A 25,820-nucleotide genomic window follows, 5' to 3' on the forward strand; every position below is an offset into this window, starting at 1 on the left:
CGCTGTAATTTTTTGGATTGATAGCTCAATGTCTAAGGAAAGCATAGAAAAACAAATCGAACTGAACATCTTTTTTGGAAAGTGAAAAAATATATATATATTAACTTCGATGGAGATTGATCTGTTCAGACTTCACCTCTGGTAAGCGGTAAACTTTTTTGTTTTTCACATTAGATGGGGGGTCAAAGCGAGAGAAATGTTGAGAAAGGATGGAAATTACTTTTAAAAGTGATGGCCACTCAAAATTTTTACTGGTTCTTGAATAACGGCGAGTTAACCTGTTAGCGCAGGACTCATGACTCAAACGTTTGTTCCGTAAAATTTGTACGGAACCCTTCAACGCATGAAAACTCATTATTGTACGGATAGTATTAAATGGTATTTTAATATAGGTAGTTGAAAATGAGGCTATATAGTCCAAGATGGTTTACACTTTACAGTAATTAGGCTATCTTTTATAGCAACTAAATAAAAAAATAGTTTGTAACACAATGATATAAAACATGAAAATATTAAAAGCTGGTTCACAATAAACCAAGAACGGAAACGGCAACGAGAACTAGAACGGAATTATTGTTAAAATAAATGTATTTAAAGGTAAGCATTCACAATTAATTATTCTGAATGCTCACATTTAAATACTGTACATTTATTTTAACATTATTTCCATTCTCTTTTCCGTTCCCTGTTTATTGTGAACCAGCCTATGCTATAGAAAACTACACTTTCTATTGGTGTGCACGTTATAAATTATTGTTATAGAACAATCATTATTGTATTCTAGTCATGTTACAATATAAAATGATATAGGCCTAATGATTACGATAATGATGATGATGATAACAGTAATACTAATAATAATAATGATAATAATAATAATAATAATAATAATAATCTTCTTTTATTCTCTGTTGTTATGATAAAGCAAATATAAATGACACTCAGGAGGAAACGCAGAATAAATATGAGGGGAAATGCCTGTTATTATTCGGTTGAGAAGCTTTTGTCATCCAGCCTACTCTCAAAAAACTTGAAAGTTAGAATTTATAAAACAGTTATATTACCGGTTGTTCTGTGTGGTTGTGAAATTTGGACTCTCACTTTGAGGAACAGAGGTTAAGGGTGTTCGAGAATAAGATTCTTAGGGAGATATTTGGGGCTAAGAGGGATGGAGAATGGAGGAAGTTGCACAGCGTAGAACTGCACGCATTGTACTATCACCTGACATAATTAGGAATATTAAATTCAGAGGTTTGAAATGGGCAGAACATCTAGCATGTATGGGCGAATCCAGAAATGCATATAGAGTGTTAGTTGGATGGCCGGAGGGAAAGGACGTTTGGAGAGGCAGAGACGTAGATGGGAAGATAATATAAAAATGGATATGATGGTAGAGACTGAATTAATCTTGGTCAGGATAGAGACCGATGGCGGGCTTATGTGAGAGCGGCAATGAACCTCCGGGTTCCTTACAACGCATTTCTAAGTAATTATGATCAATTTGTGAAAGGATCTACTCTATTTCGTAATTCTGTCCTTCCCCTTGCAAAAGTGTTTCCATTTCACATTCAGCATTTTATCAGTTGGGAAACAAAAATATCTTTTGTCAGAGTCTTTGGTTCTTTATAATAATATAAATAAGTATTATTTTATTTCGTCCTTACACAGCGCTATAATTACCCATGCTGATGAAGATGCCCTTGCATAACAACGAAACATCCAGATGTGAACGCGCAATATAATAATAATACAGTCGTGTGATATCCATTACTATAGCGTATACAAAACACTATCGAATGATTAAATATGGAATGTCAACGAAATGATAGCGAGAAAGTATATCATAGCTCCAACCATAACTTGTTATTGTTTTAGACTAGCTTAGGATTAGGTAACGACTGAAAGTGCTGCATTATTTTGCTTCTCTGGAAAGGCAATAAATAGTTTATTAAAATATGTGACTTCTGTAAGAATGTCGACAATCATAATGTGTTGTATTATTGCATACCACACTGCTGTGCCTTCTTAAATTACTTTATGAACATTAATATTTCAGAAAGAGGCACGAATTGCAGTGATGAGTGGCAATTAAGCCGGCAGTCAGTGTCGGCCGTGCGATAATGGGCCGGAACCCGGTATTCCTCGTTCCCGAGAGTGCCAATCTCGAGAATACGATTCTCGGAACTGGCGTTATCGGCCAGCTAGTCTCGCCTATGAGAACGAGCGGGAGTAAGAGGCTGTTTGCCCGACTCTAGGGGCAGGTTTTAATCTTGGCTGGAACAAGTTATCTGTTGAGGTTTTTCCAGAGTTTTTCCTTAGCCCATTAACAGCACTGGAACCTGGACTTATTTTGCTGGAATTATCACCTTCTTCGCACTCAGATGCTAAATAAAATTCCCAGTTAATAAAACGTAAAATAACCAATTAAAAAAATCGTTTGAAAATTAATTTATCCCTTATAAACGAAACTTGTAAGATAAATTAAATTCAAATTATATGTTTAAGTTATTAGTGAAGGACCTGCCCTTGGACACAAAACTATGAATGAATGAAAACACATGTTCCCAATATCTCTCTCATATGTAATATATTATAAGTAAAGATATATACTGTTCAGAAGATATTACCAGAATCTTGAATGACTGTAGCATAGATTTGTCAGATCTAGGATTACCATATGTCCTCATTTCCCCAGAAAAGTCTTCATTTTCATGGGTTAAATTATTGTCTGGGAAGAAGTTTCAAAACCAACATGAAGAAAATTGGAAATTGGACCTGTGGATTTAATTTAAAAAAATGCTTGGCTTTTAAGCAATGAAAGCAAAGATTCTTGACATACCTAGTCCCTAGCATTGTTTTATTCACGAATCAGGAGCTCAGGATGACACTCGACACTTTTTGAGATTTGAAGTACGAGCCCATTTCACTTCCGTTTCCTTATTTATTTTTTTCCTGTTACCTCAATTTTCCTACGTCATTGGTTCACATGAGCTAAGGCGAGAATCGCTACTTCTTTGTCATGATTGCCGAGAATTTTGCTATTTCTAATTCAAATGCAGTAGTGAAAGGAGAGGGATCATCTTGTTGTGGAGTCAGTGAAAGGACTAGAGCAAAGTATAACTTTCGTCATTTCAGTTGCGTAGCATTTCATTCTCGCTTACTAAAAGATTGCTGACATTTTAAAGAAAATCAGAGGAACAGAGAAATATTCATAGGTTGTTTAAATTAAGTTACCCTCTATTGGAACATGAGTGACTGAAATTTTATTGAACAGTGAAGTTCATTCTTTTAGTTTTTGTGTATTTCTATGTGCATACTAAGATTATAATAGTTCAGGAATGAAGTATCAAAGTCGTTGCGTGAATTTGTATCTGTAAGAGTTACTTAGGGGTTGGAAGGATCTGATTGGTATGGTGTTCTCATTTTTACGTTTAAAGATATGGTAATCCTAGTCAAATCTCACATTATGTAATGTAATTTGAACCAACTTTCCATAAGTTATAGTGATAACCTAAGAGTTTAATGACGTTATTGCTCTTCTTCTAAAGGAGTATTGCAGTAAATTAATACTGGGCCTAGTTTAGCAGAATCTGAAAGTTTTTTTGTGTAAAATCCTTACACTTAATTTAAAGAGGATTAAGCATATTATAAAATTAGGGTTTAATAAGTGTTAAAAACATGCCCTATTTATTGATTAATTTTTGCCACATCATTCAAGGACTAAAGTGAAGACTTGAGAGTTGTCTCAGTAACTCAATACAAGGAATAATCTCTTACTTAAACTAGGAGCATTGCTTATGGGATCCAAAATGGTATGCCATGCATAGAAAAAGTATGAATCTAAATTAACGTAATTCAAATAGTTTTTTTTTCAGTTATAGTACAACAGTTTGATATTACTATGAAGCTATTATTTATTTCTGTTTTTGGATTTATGGAACCAGACAAATTTGAAAAATAAAATCAGTATGCTTTGTCTTCTAAAACAGTAATGATTGTTGTTGCTTAGTCAACTGTCCGAAGACAGGTTGGAATCTCACAAATAACACCAATGATGCATCACCCATAAGACAACTAAGCCAGGAGATAATGGGGTAGAGTGGCCAGTTCCTTTCCTCATCCATTACATACATTGCTGACCAGTAATATATTTCACTAATCAGACTTCAGATGTATACAAACAATTGTTCTTCCTCTGACACTTATGATCAAATGAGATGTGCTGGCTGATAATAGATGTACATATCAGCCAGAACCTCATTCAGAGATAAATTATAATTATGAATTTAAATTCTAATTTGTTAATACGAAATGTAATCAAGTATCCATAAAGAAAATTAAAACCATCAATTTCAAAATATTAGCTATTATATAGAAAGGGGCTACAATATTCTAATCATATTTCTGTATCTTCATTTTTAACTTCATATGCATGGTCATTGATGTGTTTGTTATTAATATATTCTCTAATTGACTCTCGTGACTTAATGCTATATATTAATTATAATTAATAATTATTAGAGAACAGTAAGCACGCAATATCACCATCCATGGAGAATTCATTTGTCACATGATTTTTGTGTATATTACATTATCACACTGAATATTATAATTTTCTTACAAGATGCATGTAATGTAAAGTGGTTAATAATCTGGGTATTTTTATTTTCAGTGTATTCTAATTGACTATTCACTAATTTTAGCTGTAAAGAAATAATGTTTTTATGGTTAAACTTCTACGAAATCAAAGGTCTGATCAAATAAGTGAATATGTAGCATTTGTTTAAATTTGTTCTTATGGAAATTATAGTTTCACTATCACATGACTTAAGCATGTACAAAAGTTTAAGTAAGTGAAAACATTCAATAGATATAATTTTAAAATATTTCAACTCTTTGCCAGCAATCCATTTGATAGCTCAACATCCAGATTATATCTAAATGTATGTTTACACGTTATAAAATACAGTTTTGGATAGCATTTCACCTTGTTTGTTGTGAAAATAAAAATACAACCTTCAAAGAAGAGTTTCAATGTATTGTTTATGTTGATGTCAAGAAAGATATTTGAAGAATAATCATAACATCAAAGAAAGTAAGTAAATATTCTCAAAAGGCAACAAATCAATAAACTTAGTGATAACCATATGGAAAAGTGTATGATTTATAGCTACAAATTTCGAAACATTTTAAGATCACTTTATTTCTCGATTTCTTTTCGTTTTTCTTCTTGGAATCTGGCGAATCTTCATTTCATTTTTAAGTAATGGCAGTATACAAATGAAATGTTGCTGTTTTAATTAATTAGTATTATTTACTTTGTGATAAATTTGAAGTACTTATTTAAACTTTATTTAATAATATTCAAAGATTTTAATGCCACAATCCCAGTTAATAGCTTCTTATTATGATGTAGATAATTACAACCAAATTATCAGTATTATCTTGTAGCAAGTTATCCATTGCTGAATGTTAATGTGTCCGTGGATGCAGCAAATGTCTTTAAATGCCTTAAACATTTTTCATTAATCAAAATTTGAAAACTCCAAAATGATTCAAGTTACAAATTGTCTTTTATATTGTTATTTCTGTGTGTGCATGTCGTCAGACTTTTGTTTTAAGCATTGCTATCTGCATATCAAGTATTGTAGCATACCATTTTCCACATTGTGGTCACACTAGACACCTGCTATTGAGAGAGTCATATTCTTTCACATTGGAAACAATGTATTATGCTATCCTGATGTTTGTCTTGCTGCAAGGAATAGTGTCTTCTGTTGTAATTGAACTTTGATTTGGTTCCTGTCTTTTCTTGAAAGGAATTAAAAATAGATATAATTATCAGTATGTGATATATAAAGCAGCAAGGGAATGTATATTACTGACAGTATGAGAGCTAATTGTTAACTTTGGAGACATTATTTTCTGTGAAATGAGTAGGTCTATAACTCATGTATATGTATGCATAGGACTGCTGTACATTACAGATACAAAGCAATTTTTGTATATGAAAGACAATTCAATCGTTTTACTTTATTTGCAGGTGTGTGGAAAAAAATATACACGAAAAGAGCATCTAGCAAACCATATGCGATCTCACACCAATGATACACCTTTCCGCTGTGAAATATGTGGGAAGAGTTTTACTCGTAAGGAGCACTTCACGAATCACATCATGTGGCACACAGGGGAAACGCCTCACCGCTGCGACTTTTGCTCCAAGACTTTCACCCGCAAGGAACATCTTCTCAACCATGTGCGTCAGCATACAGGAGAATCTCCTCACCGTTGTGGTTTTTGCTCCAAATCATTCACTCGCAAGGAGCATCTCATTAATCATGTGCGGCAGCATACAGGTGAGACACCATTCCGCTGTCAATATTGCCCGAAGGCATTCACTCGCAAGGACCATCTGGTGAATCATGTGCGTCAGCACACAGGGGAATCACCCCATAAGTGCCAGTACTGCACCAAATCTTTTACACGAAAAGAGCATCTGACTAACCATGTTCGACAACATACAGGAGAATCTCCACACAGATGCCATTTCTGTTCCAAATCCTTCACACGCAAGGAACATTTGACCAATCATGTGCGCATTCACACAGGTGAGTCTCCCCACCGGTGTGAGTTCTGCAACAAAACCTTCACTCGCAAAGAGCATCTGACCAATCACCTGCGCCAGCACACAGGAGAGACACCTCACTGCTGCAATGTTTGCTCTAAACCGTTCACCCGTAAGGAGCATCTCATCAATCACATGCGGTGCCATACTGGGGAACGTCCGTTCAGCTGTTCGGAGTGTGGGAAGGCATTCCCGCTTAAAGGAAATCTGCTTTTCCACCAGCGTTCCCACAACAAAGGGGCATCGGCCGAGCGACCGTTTCGTTGTGACCTGTGTCCAAAGGACTTCATGTGCAAGGGACATCTAGTGTCACATCGACGTTCTCATTCTGGTGATCGCCCACATGCCTGTCCAGATTGTGGCAAGACCTTTGTTGAGAAGGGCAACATGCTGCGCCATCTGCGTAAGCATGTGGCCGAAGGAAATGGTACAAGTGCAACCCAACCTCAACAACCTCCACCACAGGGACACCATCAGAATCCTGCTGTAGCAGCAGCTGCTGCAGTGACGGGACATGGAGTGGTGGTTCCAACTACACATCATCTCCAACATCACCCTCCTCCTCCACCACCACTGCAGCCACATCCCACACATACAGCTGTGGTTGTCCCAACTCCGAATGGGGTTTTGGCAACATACTAAAGGATACCTCTTTGACCGCTCTCTATTTGTCGTTTTTACATTACCTTTAGCTAGCTGATATGTAGCAGTTGTGTTCAGAGTCGCCTCCTGCTGTTATATTGCTCTCCTCAACCAACACAATTGTGGAACACAAAGCAGGTGAAGTGGGCAATCTCATACATACAGTGAGCATAAATTTGGCCAGTGTTACAATCTCTATCACCTCCCATTCATTGTTAGTTCTCAGATAGCTGAAGATGGTAATACTGTTGCAGCAAAAAGTAAAGAATGAAAGTGAAAAGATCTTTATATATTCTTTTTGAACCTTGCCATAAAAGTGAATTATAACTTCTATTATCTATGTACAGAAGTAGAATTTATTATTAACGTTTAAAACCAAGAATTTTACACATAGACGATCTTTCCTTTCACGTTATATGAAAGTTAGATATTGTACATATAATATACACATACACAAATTATTATATTCTATCTATGCATAATTATAACAGAATGATTTAAGCAACTAGATAAATAATTTTAAGAATAATTATAAGATATATATATAGAAACATCTTCACACCATTACATTTCCAAGTGCTGTATTTCTAAAATAGTATTATTATATTATGATGGAGTTTTGATGCTATTTTGTAGCCAGTAGGTAGCATTAGTGCATGCTGCTGCGATGAATCATCGAACTAGACTAGTGCCATGATCGCCACACTGTGTGCCGTGCTGTCATCATTAATCTCTTCTTATGTATCTGTGTGTGTGTGTGTGTATGTGTGTGCGTGCGTGTGCATGCATGATGTGCGTATGTGTGCATTGTGTAATGCTGTTGTATGTTTCACTGTGACTTTGAACTAGGGGAAGAAAATGTGTCTGGGAAGACTAAAACTTCCATATAAGCTTTTATTTTAAATATAATACATTTCTTTATGGAAGTTGTATATTGTCTGATAATATGATCGACAAAAAAGTTAAATAGGTGGCATTTTATGTAAGGTTTATATGCAAAGCGGAACCTTAATGCAATGCTGCTTGTATGTTACATCTTTCGTCTCATTATTTCTGTCATTTTTTTATATATAAAGTATTTTACGAACAGTTATTCATTCTGTATATCTATATGAAACAGATTTAAGATGATTAGTGAGAAAGTTCCTTTATTTTTTCATCTCTCCCTCCTTCACTTCCTCTTCCTCATATAATAGCTTACTTTCAATTAGCTTTAAAGATTTGCTTCTTAAATTTTATTCCTACATGAGAAATTGTGCACATGAAAGAATGTTTATAGATATGTCCCCAAAAATGTTTTAAGCATTAATTTCGTATTAAACTATAATTTAGATATTCAAACAAAACTGATGGTGCTACGTGATACAAACTAATGCAAGCTGAGGCTTTTAAGAAATATAAATTGGTACTACAGATTGTTTTACGTAAACTTTTCCATACATCATGTAACTACTGAGTAACAGAAATACAAATTTACACATTTCTGCGAAATGACTGATTTAATTTGATAGATACCACATACATTTATAACAAGGTAATATAAAATACTGAAAGTTAGATTTTATAAAACAGTTATATTATCGTTGTTTTGTATGGTTTGAAACTTGGATTCTCACTTTGACAGAGGAACAGAGGGTAAGGATGTTTAAGAGTAAGGTGCTTAAGAAAATATATCTGGAACTAAGAGGGATGAAGTTACAGAAGAATGGACAAAGTTACACAACATAGAACTGCATGCATTGTATTCTTCATCTAACACAATTAGGAACATTAAATCCAGATGTTTGAGATGGGCAGGGCATGTAGCATGGGCGAATCCAAAAATACATATAGAGTGTTAGTTGGAAGACCTGAGAGAAAAAGTCCTTTGAGGAGGCCGAGACGTATATGGAAAGATATCAAAATGTATTTGAGGGTGGTGGGATGTGCTAGGGACTGGATTAGTCTTACTCAGGATAAGGACCTATGGCGGCCTTATAGGAGGGTGGCAATGAACCTCTTGGTTCTCTGAAAGCCATTTGTAAGTAGGTAAGTAATATGTACGACATGCATGGCAACATTCTATTCCTATACAGTGTAATAGTGTATTTTCTGATCATATGTCATTTAAAACACATACAAGTAGTATGTAGTAACGAACATCACATAAAAATAAAAAAAGTTAAGTATTTTTAACAGTTCTATTAGGATGAACAATAAATAGAGCAGTACTTTAGGCGACAGAAACACTACTTATCTCTCTGCTTTATGTAGCATTATTGTATATTTGCCATGTCATATGTTGTCAACTCTTTATTCACATCAATATGATTACCAGATTTCCAAACTGAAAAACTAAATGTAGTGCAATATTCTGTACTAAATTAGATATGTGAAAACTGTCTCCAATTTCTTGGGGAAGTTTTGTTAAGTCTGAAGAAATTTCGATTTGAGGTTGAGTAGGTAAATATGTACGGATTCTGGCTCCAGCATGAAGTCTTGTAAGAAAATCCTCTTTTAACATTTTCGCTATTGTGTGTGCCATTTGCATCCTCAGACATCCACAGAGGTTCATTTTACATGTTGAGTAATATGATGTGGGAGTAATACATTGTAACTATGACCCCGTTACTTTAAGAACTGATCCTTGTTCATTTCGTAGGAATATTTCTGTGTTCTTCATAGGTTTCCTAAAAAAAAAAAAAAATACATTTTTCCTCCAGAAGTCTGATCTTTTCCATACAAGCAGTTAGTCTGAATATTCACGTATTGGTAATGAACTGCTTTGCAGTATCAGTTACCATTCTAGTAGATTTATCATTTATTAATACTTGCTTATGAAGACATACGAGTTGAAGGTTTTGTGTACTTGGTTACTAATGGAAGGACATTGTGACCCAGGTCTAAAATTTCATGAAGAGCTGCATTTATATTCTTCGTAGTTAGCTCAGATTAGATTCCTTTGATTATATATACAATTCACATTGTACTGTGTGTGTTAGCAGCAATTATTCATAATTACAACTGCTATCAGTTTTGGCTGTACAAAAGTATATTTCTACATAATTTCCATGCATGAGTTGCAGATTCATTCTAAGCCCAATTATATTCCAGAAACTGGACTGTTTTGCTAATGTTAGCATTGATGTAATTTACTGCATCGCTGACATGATAGCCACTACTGTAAAAGTTCTCTCTCCCCCCCCAATTTCCAAGTAATATAGGTATAGAATGTACCACTACTTCACATCAGTGACAACCATGTTTTGCACAGGAGTAAATTAGGAATAAACGTGTGTGTGCGTGAGTGTGTGTGTATGTATAGATACACAGATGTTTCAGGTTTCATGTTTAGAAATTATACTGAACATACCTATATCCAGAGTTGAGTAGTTACAAAGCTATGATGTGAGAAAAGTTAGAATGTATTGTGGTTCCCAGCATTATGCCTTATATCATGATCAGTGTCTTTCTGTTCACTTTTAAGTGAAGTTGACTACACTCCAACTCTGGCTACTAGCAACAGGCATCTATAATGAACACTGATCAAAATACCCCTCATTTCTCGTGAAAAACAACAACTGAATAGACTACAGTGGACGTTATGTTGTCAGCAAACAGCTGATACATTAAGAAGATTGATTTAAGTGAAGTTGGAATCTTGCAATTAAATAAAATAAAACTATTTTGACATAAATCAGTCTTTTATCAAAATTTACTTTTTATACCTTTCAAGCTAGACATATTTAGGTATGTTAAAAATTTCCACATATGGTTTCTGATGTTTAGCTATCAAATTTTGAACTGTAATAGTCTAAATGGAGCCTGTCCAACAATTAGAGAATAGAGCTAGATGGACCACGTGAGAAACCACGAGAAGTCTGGCATGTTATACTTAAAATTTACCCATTTAATTCCCTGATTCTAGTACATAGATTTCTCTAGTGACCTTTCGCTGTAGAAGTAATTATATCAAAATAAATGTGTGAATTATTTTAAGAAGGTAGGCTATTATGGATTAATATTGAAGGTTTTTTTTTATTATTATTTTATTTTGAAGTTTTGTATTTGTACCATTGTTCTTAATTTGTACATAAAAAACAACATGGCTATATTTCAGGGCTGGGAAACAGCCACTCTCAGAAAGCTTAGCCTGTCCCCTTACCTTAGTTGCTGTTATGCAGACTGCTCTATTCACAATACGAATTTCTCACCCCTGCTATATTCTTTTCTTGGTATATTATGACAGAACATAATTTCAAAATTCTTTTGTAAGTTACTCTAACTTTGAATATAAGTATGCTAATTAATTTAATGTAGGATGAGTTGAACATCTATTTCAATTCCTAAATATTAAACCCAAAATATTCTCTTTGTATATGTGTGTGCTTGCGTGAGTAAGTGAGTCATGTATCACACAAAGACAGCAACGTTCTGATGTCTCGAATTGTATTGAAATACCTGACATATAATGGAATATTAGGACACTGAAGCCAGTGGTATCGCGACAGTCTCTTTGTCGAATCTCCTCCTCTTCACAAATGTTTATCATCCTTTTAATTTTGTCAGTACCAAATAACCTATGGAGTTAAAAGTGTTGCTAAATAATGCAATAGGTAAAAATAAACCTAGAATATCTTGTCAGAGTGCACATGGACCTGGAATTTAATTTAGGTTTTAATAATCAGCTTCGAAAATTTAAAATTTTTGGAGTATAAATACTAACCTGAATTGCTGATATCCAAGTGTTCAAATTTTTCACATTTTTACTTCGCCTGTTTAAATCTTACTATATAAACAGTAAGTATTGAGTGAGATAGTAACGTATTCATTCAAAAATAATTGTACTGTTAAAACATTATATAACAAATTGATAAGGAAACATGAAACGAAACTATAAGTGCATATGTAATGTTTTAATTTGCTATTGAATGTCATGAACAGTAATGTTTTATGTGTTACTCTCACAGAATTTTCGTTCTTATATTTGTGTGTAGTATTCGTCACACTCTTTCCAAAGGTTCATGCTGTTAATATGTTGTGGCTTCCTTATGATAATAAATTAAAATGCTGTGGAACTTCCACGATTTCTCATATGTACACAATCTCTTTGCGTTCTTAATATCACTAGAAGACTTAAAAAAATTAAAATTATAATGCATATTGAGATAATTTTATTTGTTTGGAAATACACTTTGCTAAAAACAAGTTGAATAGATTCTTTAGGTATCTTAGAACTTTCCAGAAAGTTAATCTTCTCCTGTTCACAGTCAGGGAGACACTGCTAATATTTGTTGAAACTAAATTGTTAAAAATCCAGTGATTGGGCATCAATGACAAAAAAATAAAATTTAGATTTCATCTTGTTGAAACTTACGTCATTTAGTAAGTAATATATATTTTTTTTAATGAAAGAAAAAAACATAATACATACATATTATCAGTTTCAGTTACACTGACATGTACGAGGTTTTCACAACTTCTGTACATATGTCAGGCTTCTCGGCAGCTTCTAGCTTGGCATGTGTTTATGGCAGTTTTACTCTCATTCATCTTTGTTTCTTGATACCTTAACAGTTTCAGTGTAGGAGCACTCTTTTTTGCAGTCCCCGATCAAGATATTTGACTGTTTAGTTTTTTATCATGAATTTAAATTACTCTGTAGATTATTGCAGAGTTGTTTCATTCCAGTTCCAAGCTGCCGAGATTTATTAGCAAGCAAGACTGAATGAGTGACCCAATGAATGTATGTGTTTGTATGTGTGTGTGTTTTAAGCACAAGAAAACAATAGTTTTATTTTTTTAGCAGTGGGTTACATGTGAAGACTGGAAGAGAGTGATCTGGAAAGTCATTGTGGTGGCAGATTATGAAAAATAGACTCTTAAATTGTCATTTTGTTTCGTGGGAAAGACAAATGACACTTGTTAACTTCTATGTTTTCGAGTGAATTTGTGTGCTTATGTCTTCATGCACACTTTCAGCGCGTGTTTGTGTAGATATTTGTAACAAAGCAGATATTTTCTATTTCATTTTTAGAATTGTTTCCAGGTTTTTGCTGAAACGGTATAAATTATCTGGGACAACTGTACAGAGAACATAAAATGTAATGCATTTTATGTATGTATGTGTATATATTGTATGTAATATATATTTACATAATACTTATATACACACATATACATATATAATACATATACATATAACATTGTTGTTGGTTCCATAGTTTTGAAAAGTAAGAAGTTGAAGGCATTTACAGTGTAAAAAAGATCCAATGTAGATGTATTAAAATGTTTTAACAATAATAATAATACTAATAATGTGACAGTTTGATAATAATTGACAGAGTCAGTCCGTATTACCTTACTTGGCGTACCTAGATTCACTCACAAAGAATTCATTTGATAAAAGATGATGAATGAGGGAATCTAGGTGTGGGAAATATGTATTTTAAAAATATTTCTTACTCATGATTTTTTTTATTGCATTTGTTAAATCAAGCTAGTTCTAATCAAGACTAGCTTTCCCCCTTTTTTTATGACATTGAGGTCCCTATATACTAGTCCCCAACTAACTGTGGGTACTTAATATATAATAGATCTTTGTGTGATTTAGTTTCGTATGGTTTATTGCGAATCCACAACTACATCAGGCTCCTTGATTTGGCTGCCTCTCTCATTTGTCTAGTCATCAGGCCAGGTGCTCAATTTTTATTGTGTAAGTACATTTCGTTGCTATATGAAGAAGCTACGTGTATATTCTTGCAATCTAAAACTTCAATGAGAAATTTTATGCTTTCTATAGAGTACTCACTAAGAGGTGGTGACAACTCCTGTAAATTGAAGTATTTATTTGCTCCTTACATTAGTTTTGTGGAAGCGAAGAATATAATCTGTCAGTAAGCCTGATATAATTTTTTACTTTCTTATGCTGTGCCTTTAAAAGAAAGTAAAAGTTAGACAAAAGCGTTTGAATAAATATTTTTTCTTCCTTTATTATAGATTGATACACAGGATTTCTGTATCTTCTTTGAAGAGAAAAGGCATACATGAAAGTTAAAAGAAAGTAGTAGCAAGGAAATGACCTAGATATTTCCTATATAATTATTCTTGTTTTTTGTTCAAAGAAGGTGCAGAAATTCCGAATATATGTATTTAATGTACAGTAAAGAAAAGAAAAAATATAGTTTCTATTTAGTTTTCTCTTCAATGAAGTTGAAATTTAGAATATATGCGAGTATACAGTAAAACCCCGGTAAAATGCTCTTCAAGGGATTGCGTGTTAACCATATATTAATTGGGAATGTGTATAAAGCAGAAAACAACCAAATATGTACAGTTTTAGAAAAAAGTTTTGTCGCACAGATACTTTGTAAGTCCCAGAAAGGAGGCAGTGTGCTTAATCAGAGGACGAGTGACCTGTTCATAAGAGAACGACTAGTTGTAATAAAATTAGTTTTGTTTCGTTGTATGTCTGATCATGTACACTGTCTCCTTTCTGGGACTTAAAAGGTATCTGTGCGACAAAACGTTTTTCTAAGACTGTACAGTATAACACATACAAAATATGTTCAAATTTTTTAACATATTTATTGAAATACTGCATACACAATATTGTAAATGCTACATGTACCAGTACTGTATCCCAAGATATACAGTATTTATATTTTAGAACACTAGACCTATTAATGACATAGTCCTATTATGCTTAATTCTTACAGAGAAACAAACTCATTAATCGTAGTCTGTCTCATACACGAACCCAAACAATGAATAACATTTTCTATACAATTAACTGTGAATTCACACCCATTGACAATCATCAGATAAATTGTCATATCACTGGCATCTTGTCATATGGGAACTGGTTTAAGTGATTCGTCTTCATCTCCATCATCTGTGGCACCAGCATTATTTTCTATTACTATGATGTACCAAAATACATACGGAGTTTCAGTGCAATAATGGTGAAGAATCTGTAGAATGGAGAAAAATTCTCTCCAGCACCAGGACTCGAACCCTGGTTTCCAGCTTTATGTGCTGGCGCTTTATCCACTAAGCCACACTGGATTCAAGTCCGATGCCGGATTGACTCCCTCTCATTTTTAAGGTCTACCTACTGTGTTCCTCTTTGTTGGCCTACTCAGCGAATAGGGATTATAAAGAATGGACACTGAGCAAATTTTCCTGTGTTTTGTTTCTCTGTGTGCCGGCGTTTAGTTCCACTTTCAAGCGCTAGAGGTTAGTGTAATCGAGCATACGCTAAGATGATAATTGAATATAGAGTTGAGACACAGGATCCAAACATCGCCTACCTTATTGCATAATCCAGTAACGCTTTGCTTCAAATAAATTCAAGTTAACAGCTTTTCCTTATTTCTCAGTGGCAAACCAGTTGTAATAATAATAATTTTTGATATTTCAGATATAATAAATTATATTATAAAATTAAGTATCGAATTCGTTTAATATTTGTATATAATATAATGTAGGTATATGGTTTTACTTCTCATAAGAGTTTTGTTTCTCCATTTTCAGTGCTATCAAATCATTACATATTTTAATTGTTGTCGGGGTCAACGTCTCAACTCTCACTATAAAGGAACTCTAGAGTCTAGACATTACAGTTAATGACTGATTTATTATTTTATGGATCCAATTTATTTTATTTGAGTACATAATGTACCTAGATGTATTAATTATTTGTGTTATATTTCTGCTGTGTCGACTGCTAGCTGGTATGATGTCAGCGCCAACTCTAGGGAGAAAGCAGAATCTCACACTCTAGCTGGCTTGAAGGTCATTGAAATCAGTCCTGCTAGATCAAAGGTACCGATGCGAAGTGTCCATTCTTTATAATCCCTATTCGCTGGCCTACCCTCGTGTACTGTGTCACAGTATGTGTGACAGTGGAAACAAAGTCCAACTACAAGTTATTTTTTATGATTTCATCTAATTGAATTTCTGAAATTAGTACCTGATCATCTACAGAAATGAAGTCCCCCATATAAACGTCATGCACAGCAGCCCAATCCTAATCGTCATCAGTTACAGCAAAAGGGGGATCATTTTTAGAGACTGAACTATCAGAACCCTATGAAAAGCAAATGTGCTGTAATACTGCAATAACAGAGAGAAATACTATACAAATTAACTTTAACAAAATCAAATCCCTTGCCTTATTAAAGTCCAGCTTTTCTAAAGCAGTTAACAATGGTACGGGCAGTGATCCCTTCCCATGCTGAGCTAATGTAATTTATAGCATCTATAAGAGTGACAGGTCTCACTTCCCCACTGAAATGTCTTGCAGGTACCGTAAGATGATTTGCGTGCTATAAAAATGTTTGAGAACTTGCATCCCTTAGTCCACGGGCTGTAGCTTACTTCTTGTACATGAAGGCAAAAGGCAAGTTTCACATTTTTCAGTAAAAGTCAGGATCAAATGCTTAGTCCAGTCCTTTTGTAACAGAAATCCCTGAAAAAAAGTGAAGGCAAACTTTGGAACATTCTGCTAGACAGTAATAACATCCCAGATTTGCTAAGTAAAAAGATTCGCCATATTACACTTAACCATTGTGGACATAATTGTCTTGTCTCTCATTTACGTCGGATTAATATCTACCGGCATACACAGTGCATCCTCTGTAGAAATCAGAACTTCATCATGGATAAAGAACATTTGCTATAATGCCCAGCAATAAAGAAAATAGATATTGATTACCATCACAGCTCACCAAATACTATTGGGATGCCTGCAGGAGAATGAAAGAAATCAAGATCCTCAGCATAGGTCAACAACAACAACAACAACATTTTTCAGTTTACATTTTTAGTGTGGACGCAGCAATTGTCTATGAACAACAGAATCTTGTATCCTCTTCATCATCCTTTAACCATGTGACAAATCACCCTCATCCATGAACATAGTTGGTTCTTTTATAAACACGGCAATTTTTTCACATTTTTAAAGCAACATAGTGTAACAGATTTTACCACCACGACTAACGGCAGCTTTTCAGACTCATCAGAATGCGATGCAACAAGCATTGTTATTCTCCTTTCTTAATTTTTCCCCATTACACTTTTCTCCCCTGAAAACATACGATTTATCTTGCACAAGCTTGAACAATCCACATTCATCTGCATTGAAGATATATAATGGGGTTCTTATTTTGAAATCAATTTAGATAGCACATTTTGCCATTCAATAACGTCGTTTTCCCTGACAAATTCTGATTCGCCAGAAATTTTGCAGTAAATAAGTCCATGTCTGTTTAAATTGGTTCAACTGACTACTCAATGCAGAAAATTCAATGTTCAATTTGCGTGCAATTTCACATACCTTCTCTTGAATGACAGGTCTGCTTATGAGTATTGTTGAGTTCCAGAACTGTGAAGACATTGAACTAAAATCTTCTCCAAATTCTCGTGTTTCCTGTATTTTACTTTCCTCCATTTGCATTCTCCCAATGACGCAATTACAGTGATTGAATCATGATTCTTTATTATTGTTCCTAATGTAGATGATGGTATGCCCTATTGTATCAGCAAGTTGTTTCTGATTAAGAACGATGTTCTCATCATGCTTCCTAAGATTTCTAATTTATTCGACAAAGTGATTTTCGTTTCACACTCATTTTAATCACATAGACACTTCAGCACACTGAGAACAACATGAAATTGACAAGCAAAATTTTCCAGAACTAAGGAAATTAAATCTAAGAGCGAATTAGTAGCAAAACACCAGTTACAGTATTCTGTACAAGGGATTAGACTTGAAGAGTGCAGATAACAGGAAAACCAGCAATTAAAGGGTGGAATACTTTACAGATTAATAAGTTGATTTTTTTTTTAGTAGGTTATTTTACAATGCTTTATCAACAGCTTAGGTTATTTAGCGTCTGAATGAGATGAAGGTGACAATGCCGGTGAAATGAGTCCGGGGTCCAGCACCGAAAGTTACCCAGCATTTGCTCATCTTGAGTTGAGGGAAAACCCCGGAAAAAACCTCAACCAGGTAACTTGCCCCGACCGGGAATCGAACCCGGGCCACCTGGTTTCGCAGCCAGATGCGCTGACCGTTACTCCACAGGTGTGGACTAATAAGTTGATGACCCTAGTGAGAACAAGTAATGAATATTTAATTCTTCTTGTAAGTATTGCAGAAAAGAATTGTAAATATTCCACAAATGAAGTGTAATAGGTAGAATTCGAGTGCAATATATGGAGTAATTTTTAAACGCTTTATAATCTGTACCTTATTTCACTAAGGGCGGGTGTCCATTTTTGCTGTTTTCGAGTTCTTAATAAGAAAAGCGTCTTTTAGATCACAAAAGCAGGTAGTCCAACTCTCAGTAGTTTACGAGAATCTATTTCCACAAAGTTAGAAATCAGTGTTATTGTTAGGGCACTAAGGGCGAATGCAGACTTCGAACTTGAGAATTCGCAATAATTTTATTTTCATGGACAGCCTCCTAGATAACACAGACAACCACCTTCATGGTTAACAGTTTTCTTTGTGTTCATAAGACAGTAGTCCACAATCAATTTCATTTCGTTTTTTGCCTTTCAGAATTGTGACAACTGCCCTTAATGAAATAAAGTACTGAATATATGAGATGTGCAGGAACCTGACGAAAAAACGCGTATTATGCAGGATAGTGTACTAAGCAGGTGCATATTATCAGGGTTTCACTGTATATATTGGTTTAATTTGTAAATAAAGAAAATGTCTTTCGTCAAATTTGAAATCTTATTCAACACAGTGAATAGAACTTGATTTCCATTTTAAAATCTCCTTACAAAGTAGCCAAATAACAAGCAGCCAAATACATATGTATACAAATGCATGCTATGCAATAAAATTTATAGCATACAATTTGTATGAAAATAGTGAACTCTGTTATATACAGTATACCGTTGTTGAAAGCAACACATTTTGTAGGATTTTAATGCTTTAACAACTGCATATGTTATTTATCATAGCAGGTGTCTTTCATTTTTGTTATTTCAATTATCAAAGCATGTTGCAAAGTTTTTTGCTGATTCAATATTTTACAAGGCAAGAAAATAATTTCAAAGTAAGATTCTTAAACTTTGTAATTATCTCTTACACTTCAGTCCTTTACAACTTTGTGTTGGTACATAAAACTTCTCTATTCTGTATTATACATAAAATGTTAGTGTTAAAGAAAGTGTATAAGAAATACTTATTATATAACAATTACTAATAAGAATAGTTATTTTTAAAATAGTTTATTTGTTGACTGACTCGTTACGGTGTATGTGGCCTTTCCAACCAGCATATTTCCTCAGGTATATAGCAAGACCATCATGTCTGACAGATGCTTCAGCTGAATAGGAATAAAGGAAATCTTTTCTCTGTACAACAGACATAATCATTATCATCATCATCATCATCATCATCATCATCATCATCATATTTCTCTTTAGTAAAAATTATATATGGGCAGCCGGATAGTTCAGTTGGTAGAGCAGCTGACTACAAACTGGAAGGTTCGGGGTTCAATCCTGGGTGGTGACAAGTTTTTCTCGTTGCCAAACTTCCAGAATGATGCGAAGGTTCACTCAGCCTCATATCAAATAGAGTATCGGATCACACCACTTCATTCTAGTATGAGGTCAAGGAAGCATGGAGCTCTACCTCCATGCCCCCAAATACCTTCATGGCATGTAAAGGGGCTACATTTAGTCATGAATATATGACATACTTTCTGATTACAGCATTAATTTTACGCATTTTAGAACATTTCAGTTGTTTTATCAAATTACCAATCATATTTCTGTTAGCAGTTTTTGTTTCTGAACTATCATTCAAAAGACATAAGTAAATGAAATCGTTTACTGAGTACCCAGATAAAAAAACGAACTTTGGTTTCTGCATTGCACACAAAATATATTGTTAATATAAATACAAACAACTCTTATACAGTCAGTAATATTGATCAGTAGTAATAACAATAGTAATATTGACAGTACACATCAGTATTTTAGCGACCCTACATGATCAGTATTACTGTCAATATTTCTGGTCAGTATTCATGTGCCTCTTGTTCAGTACAAACATGCAAGTACAATGGATCCTAATAAAGGGCAGACATGTTTAGCTCTTAATCTTAGCCACAAAAAAACAAAGTTAAACAGTAACGATAGGTTAGGGATTGGCTATAAAACGAAAGATACATCTCTCATGAATTTGTTGCAGGAAATATAGCTTATTGGTGCAGAAGATTACAAAAATTATTTCCTAATAAATGACAGTCTACTGGAGGCAAATTACTTCAAATGGTACATCCCCTTTCAGTGAGACAGAAAACGAACATTTTATCAGGACCTGTTTATCAGTTAAAGTGAGACCAGCTGGAACACTGCGATTTCTTGCAACTGAAAGGAGTTTTGAAGATTTAAAGTTTTTTGCTATAATGACACAATCATCGTATCAGTTCAGCAAGGAAAAAAAAAAGTAAAACTGGAGAAATGCCAAATGATAAATATTTGTTTTAGTAATGCAATACTTTACTAAAGATTTTTTTTTTGGTCCTACAGAATATATCTGTTATGGTAACAATTAATATTAGAGGAAAAAAATTCGCTCCAGTGCTGGGGATCGAACCCGGGTCCTTGGTTCTATGTACCAAGCACTCTCAACCATTGAGCTACGCCGAAGTCCAATCCACAGCACCGGATCAAACTCCCCTCCTCCAGTGTTTTTCTCTTTGGGCCTGACTCTAAGTTGGGCATGTATGTTGACATTTTATAAAGTCAACTGCCATTATACAAGGAGAGCACTCAGTTGAGTGACTTGATGGCCGGGATTCCACAGTAATGTGCACAGTAATCTGTACAGAAATATGCACTGTTGCTAGAAGAATTTACTAAAGATGATTTTTTTTTTGGTCCTGCGGAATATATCTGTTATGGTAACAACTGAGTGCACTCCTTGTATAATGGCAGTTGACTTCATAAAATGTCAACATACATGCCCGACTTGGAATCAGGCCACAAAGGGAAAAACATTGGAGGAGGGGAATTCGATCCAGTGCTGTGGATTGGACTTTGGCATAGCTCAATGGTGAGAGCGCTTGATACGTAGAACCAAGGACCCGGGTTCGATCCCCAGTGCCAGAGCGAATTTTTCTCTCCTAATATTAAATGCAATACTTGTTTATTATATACAAACAGAAATTTCATAATCAGGTTCATTCCCTTGTGTATGGGGAGAAAAGTGTCAGTAAATTATTATTCTGAGCAGATACCTTAATTGAATGATGTTTAGGGTGAAGTTCAGTTTGTGGACTAGATATGTGCATAGAAAGATTAGGAGTTGAAAGTTGTGTTGTTGAGAGAAACAGGAACTTCTGATTTTTTCAGAAAATTTAGTGTATGATGATGGTTCACATTCATCATCTGTTCCAATGTATCGGTGCTTTGATGCTATTGTCTTCTTTAATTCCCTCTAATAATTAGATTCCTCACGCCTTCACTATTTATATTTGACTTCATTTTCTTAATTAAACACATCCAACAGTGTGTGAAGTCCTGTATTCCTTATTTTTATTCACATATGACGTATTGGGCGAGTTCCATAATTCAGGTAGCATCTCATGTAATTCACTGAAATGTTGCAATATCTCCAGGTTACCTGGTCGTAATGTAAGTTGCAGTGAAAGACCTGCAGAAAACTATGAATGAATGAATGAAATGTTTCCATCAAATAGCAAAATAATACTGGAAGTGATTACAATATACACCTACTTAAACTGCACAACTGATATGCAGACCATACACAGTCAATAATACTGTCAGTATGACAGTAATACTGATCGTGTGTGGACTGAAATGATAGAATAACGGCCATACAATGCCACACTGCACACAAAGCACTTCACTAATCACTTAGATCTTTTTTCAGAGGTCCACAGAAGATGCTCCTTTTCCTAATAAAAGCTTCCTTTGCCATTATGGAAACATTAAAAGATAATAATGGTTTATAATTAAATTTTAAGTACAATACTTGTCAAATATCCAGGCCTTTGGCGTGAGACGAACTCGATAGCTCAGTGGTAGAGCGCCTGACTGGAGAACAGGAAGTCGCAGGTTCGATTCCCGCTCGAGGTTGTGGAATTTTTCTTTCATACCATGGCATGATTGTGACTATAATAGTATTTAATTCATTAATATGTCACATCAACGGACGTATATACATCATCCAAACATCGTAAGATGAAGAGTATTATATTATTTATGAACATTCATCAACATGTACAAAAGTAGCACCGTTACAGCCTTTACATCTACGTGGAAGTTCAGGAGAGAGAGCTAATAGGGCTAATTCTGTTCAAATACCAATCCTAAGTGGTTCTGCCAATTTCGAGAGTATGGCTTCATCCACAGGACAGTAAAGTTTTTACAGAAAATAATCTATATGCTCTATTTTCATAACAGTTAAGATTACGTTAATTTTACAGAGTAATGTGTGTAGATATCTCTATAAGCACAAAACTTTTTTTCTGAAGAAGGTTAAACATATTTGGAGTCATATTGTCAATGAAATGTTAAAGAAGAAAATTATTAAAGTGAATGTTGAGTACATCGCCATCTATTCTTTTTTATGAAGACACATTAATCTTTACTGGCTCATTTTACAAAGTGTAAAAGCAAAGTAGTGTGATTATACTAAAATTCGATTTCGAAATTTTTAGGAAACCAAAAATGTCATTTTCGACATTCTCTCTATATAGGCTAATAGTTATTTCTCTTGAATAATTATTAGTTGAATATCGTTCATATTCAGTATATGTGAATCAGTTTATACAAAAATTAGGCACATGCAATATAATAAATTTTAGCGAACCATTAATGCATTATTTGAATCAACCACACACACCAGACGATTTTCTGTGGCCTTCTTTTTATTGCATATGATAAAGTCACAAATAAAACTGTATAGTTCATATCATAGGAAAAGTAATTTCTTCAATGAAATTACATAATTATTTCTATATTTTTATTGTGAGTACAATCTCCAACTCTAGTACACAGAAGAACCACCACAAAAGATCACTCAACGTGGAGGTGCCTGTGCCTGTAACAATAATTCCATACAGGGGCAGCAGCATTTCTCTAAGGTTAGAGCCCATTTTAAGTGTGTGTGTATTAATCGAAAATTAGGGGCTAGAAAATATTGAGAATAGGATGCATGTTTATATGATTATTGTTATAATAAATCAACCATGTATTCTATGTGTGAAGGTACATCCATTACAAATATTTATGCTGTTCATATCTTTGGTGTCCATTATTAAAATTATTGCACAGAGATCAAGCTTGAACAAATTGTTTATCGATAATGGCAGCTGTTTCTTCCTATTCTTTTATCAGAATCGTAAATTTGAGAGTGAAAACATTGTTTATAAATAAATAAACCTGAAATTCACTACACTATTATTTAATTTCATTTATTGTATTTCATAGAGCCTACATTATAGTTTTGAGATGTGGAACAAATGAAAAATTATACAAAAAATATATAACACATAGTAAGTCGATTAATTCAATTTACAGACATGAACAGTTGATCATTTGAGAAGAAGGTATGAATATGAATATGAAGAAATGTTTAATTCTGTTCTGTTGGCCCTTCAAATGTTTAAGATAAATAAGCAGTGCATTGAAGATTGTACATGAATAGTATTACCATAACAGATATATTCTGTAGGACCAAAAATTAATCTTTACGTAGATTCTTCGCCCAACAGTGCATATTACTGTGGAATCCCGGCCACTAAGTCACTCAATTGAGTGCGCTCCCTGTATAATGGCAATTGACTTAATATATGTCGAACTTGGAGTCAGGCCACAAAGAAAAAAACACTAGAGGAAAGGGATTCGATCCGGTGCTGTGAGTTGAACTTCAGCATAACTCAGTGGTTAGAGCACTTGGTACGTAGAACCAAGAACCTGGGTTCGATCCCCCGCTAATTTTTCTCCTCTAATAATCATTTAATCATACAGCTTGTGGTCCACATCTGTGGAGTAATGGTCAGCGCATCTGGCTGCGAAACCAGGTGGCCCGGGTTCGAATCCCGGTCGGGACAAGTTACCTGGTTGAGGTTTTTTCCGGGGTTTTCCCTCAACCCAATACGAGCAAATTCTGGGTAACTTTCGGTGCTGGACCCCGGACTCATTTCACTGGCATTATCACCTTCATATCATTCAGACGCTAAATAACCTAGATGTTGATAAAGTGTCGTAAAATAACCCAATAAAATAAAAAAAAATAATACAGCTTGTGTCAGACTAGGTCTATGTTCTTCAAGATGGTCATTTTCTCGTTCTGGTATAAACATTACTTGTTGAATTTTTTAGTTTGTGTTTATGAGGTATAAAGTGATTATTTTTATTGGCCATAAATATAAGCAAAGTTAGGGCATTAAATACCCAGGGCTTAAATTGATAAACGTTTACTGTGTAGGAATTCGCTCATAAGACATTATTTCTGTCACCACCTCTTGAACGAAATTTTGTTCATAGTTTTAACTGAATATATCTGTTTACTACAACATACATTCCATATAGAGTTGAAGTTAACAATAGAATAGAAGTCTATCTCTTTCATTCACAATTACGTGTTTGGTATATATTTAATTCTTTTACCTTTATCTTCACATTTTCTTAAATCTCAGTTTCATAGGAATCGTACATGATAATATATTGCCAAATATTTTAGAAACTGTAGTCTAATAACAGTTTGTAAGTTGAAAGTAATTGAAGTGGTGGGAATGATATAGTCCTAAGCCACACAGACAAAATTTTACAGGAGAACATATTTAAAGTTTACAGTCCAATGCTATTAGGTGTGGTATCATAATTTCTTTGGTGTATACTTACGTCATTTGTTGAGTAATTTTTATAATATTTTAATAGTATCTTCCTCATATGAACTCGCACAAGAAACCATTTTAAAAGTGTGGCTTTGGACTATCTCATTCTCACCCCTTCAATTACTTGTCTTACATTGGAACTTTGCAACACTGTAAGATGCATGTGTGATGAATTTTATGTCTAATGGACGTGAAACGGCAGCAACAAGAAATTATTCTAGATTATTACAAAGAAGCTAAAGAAAATGTAACTGCTACTTGTGTAATTTTTATGTTTAGAGAGGTATTGATGTCAATTAAATAAAAAATAACAATTATTTTCACATGTAACTTATGTTGCCAGAAGGATGAAGAGTGCTGTTACTTAGTTTCTGAATACTTTTGAAGTAGGTTATCTTACACTACAAGGAAATGAACAAAAATATTAGAAGATAAGGAAGATGTCTCATGCAAATCTAATGTGAAGTGGATTTTGTTTTAAATCTTGAGCATTCAAGAAGTGAAGTACTGCACAAATTCTCTGCATTAGCATTCATAATTTTTAATCGCTTGTTTAATGATATTGTATCAACTACACAATTATCTAGCATTGATGATATTATTATGGATTTATTAATTTGTCCTACAGAATAATCTCTGTAATGTTGACAATATTTGAGGAGAAAAATTCGCTC

General features: G+C 34.2%; 1 protein-coding gene across 1 annotated transcript in view; it reads left to right on the forward strand.

Annotated features, from left to right (window-relative positions):
• LOC138701789 (zinc finger protein 28-like) overlaps positions 1-25,463 on the forward strand; it is a 55,398-nt gene extending 29,935 nt beyond the window's left edge. Inside the window, exon 11 of the mRNA XM_069829049.1 lies at positions 6,044-25,463. Coding sequence (XP_069685150.1) covers positions 6,044-7,267 — 1,224 coding nt within the window. The 3' untranslated portion in view covers positions 7,268-25,463. The remainder of the gene's footprint in view (positions 1-6,043) is intronic.
• Positions 25,464-25,820: the final 357 nt, after the last annotated feature.

This window comes from Periplaneta americana, chromosome 6 (assembly GCF_040183065.1).
Source record: "Periplaneta americana isolate PAMFEO1 chromosome 6, P.americana_PAMFEO1_priV1, whole genome shotgun sequence".
Classification (NCBI taxonomy): Eukaryota; Metazoa; Arthropoda; class Insecta; order Blattodea; family Blattidae; genus Periplaneta; species Periplaneta americana.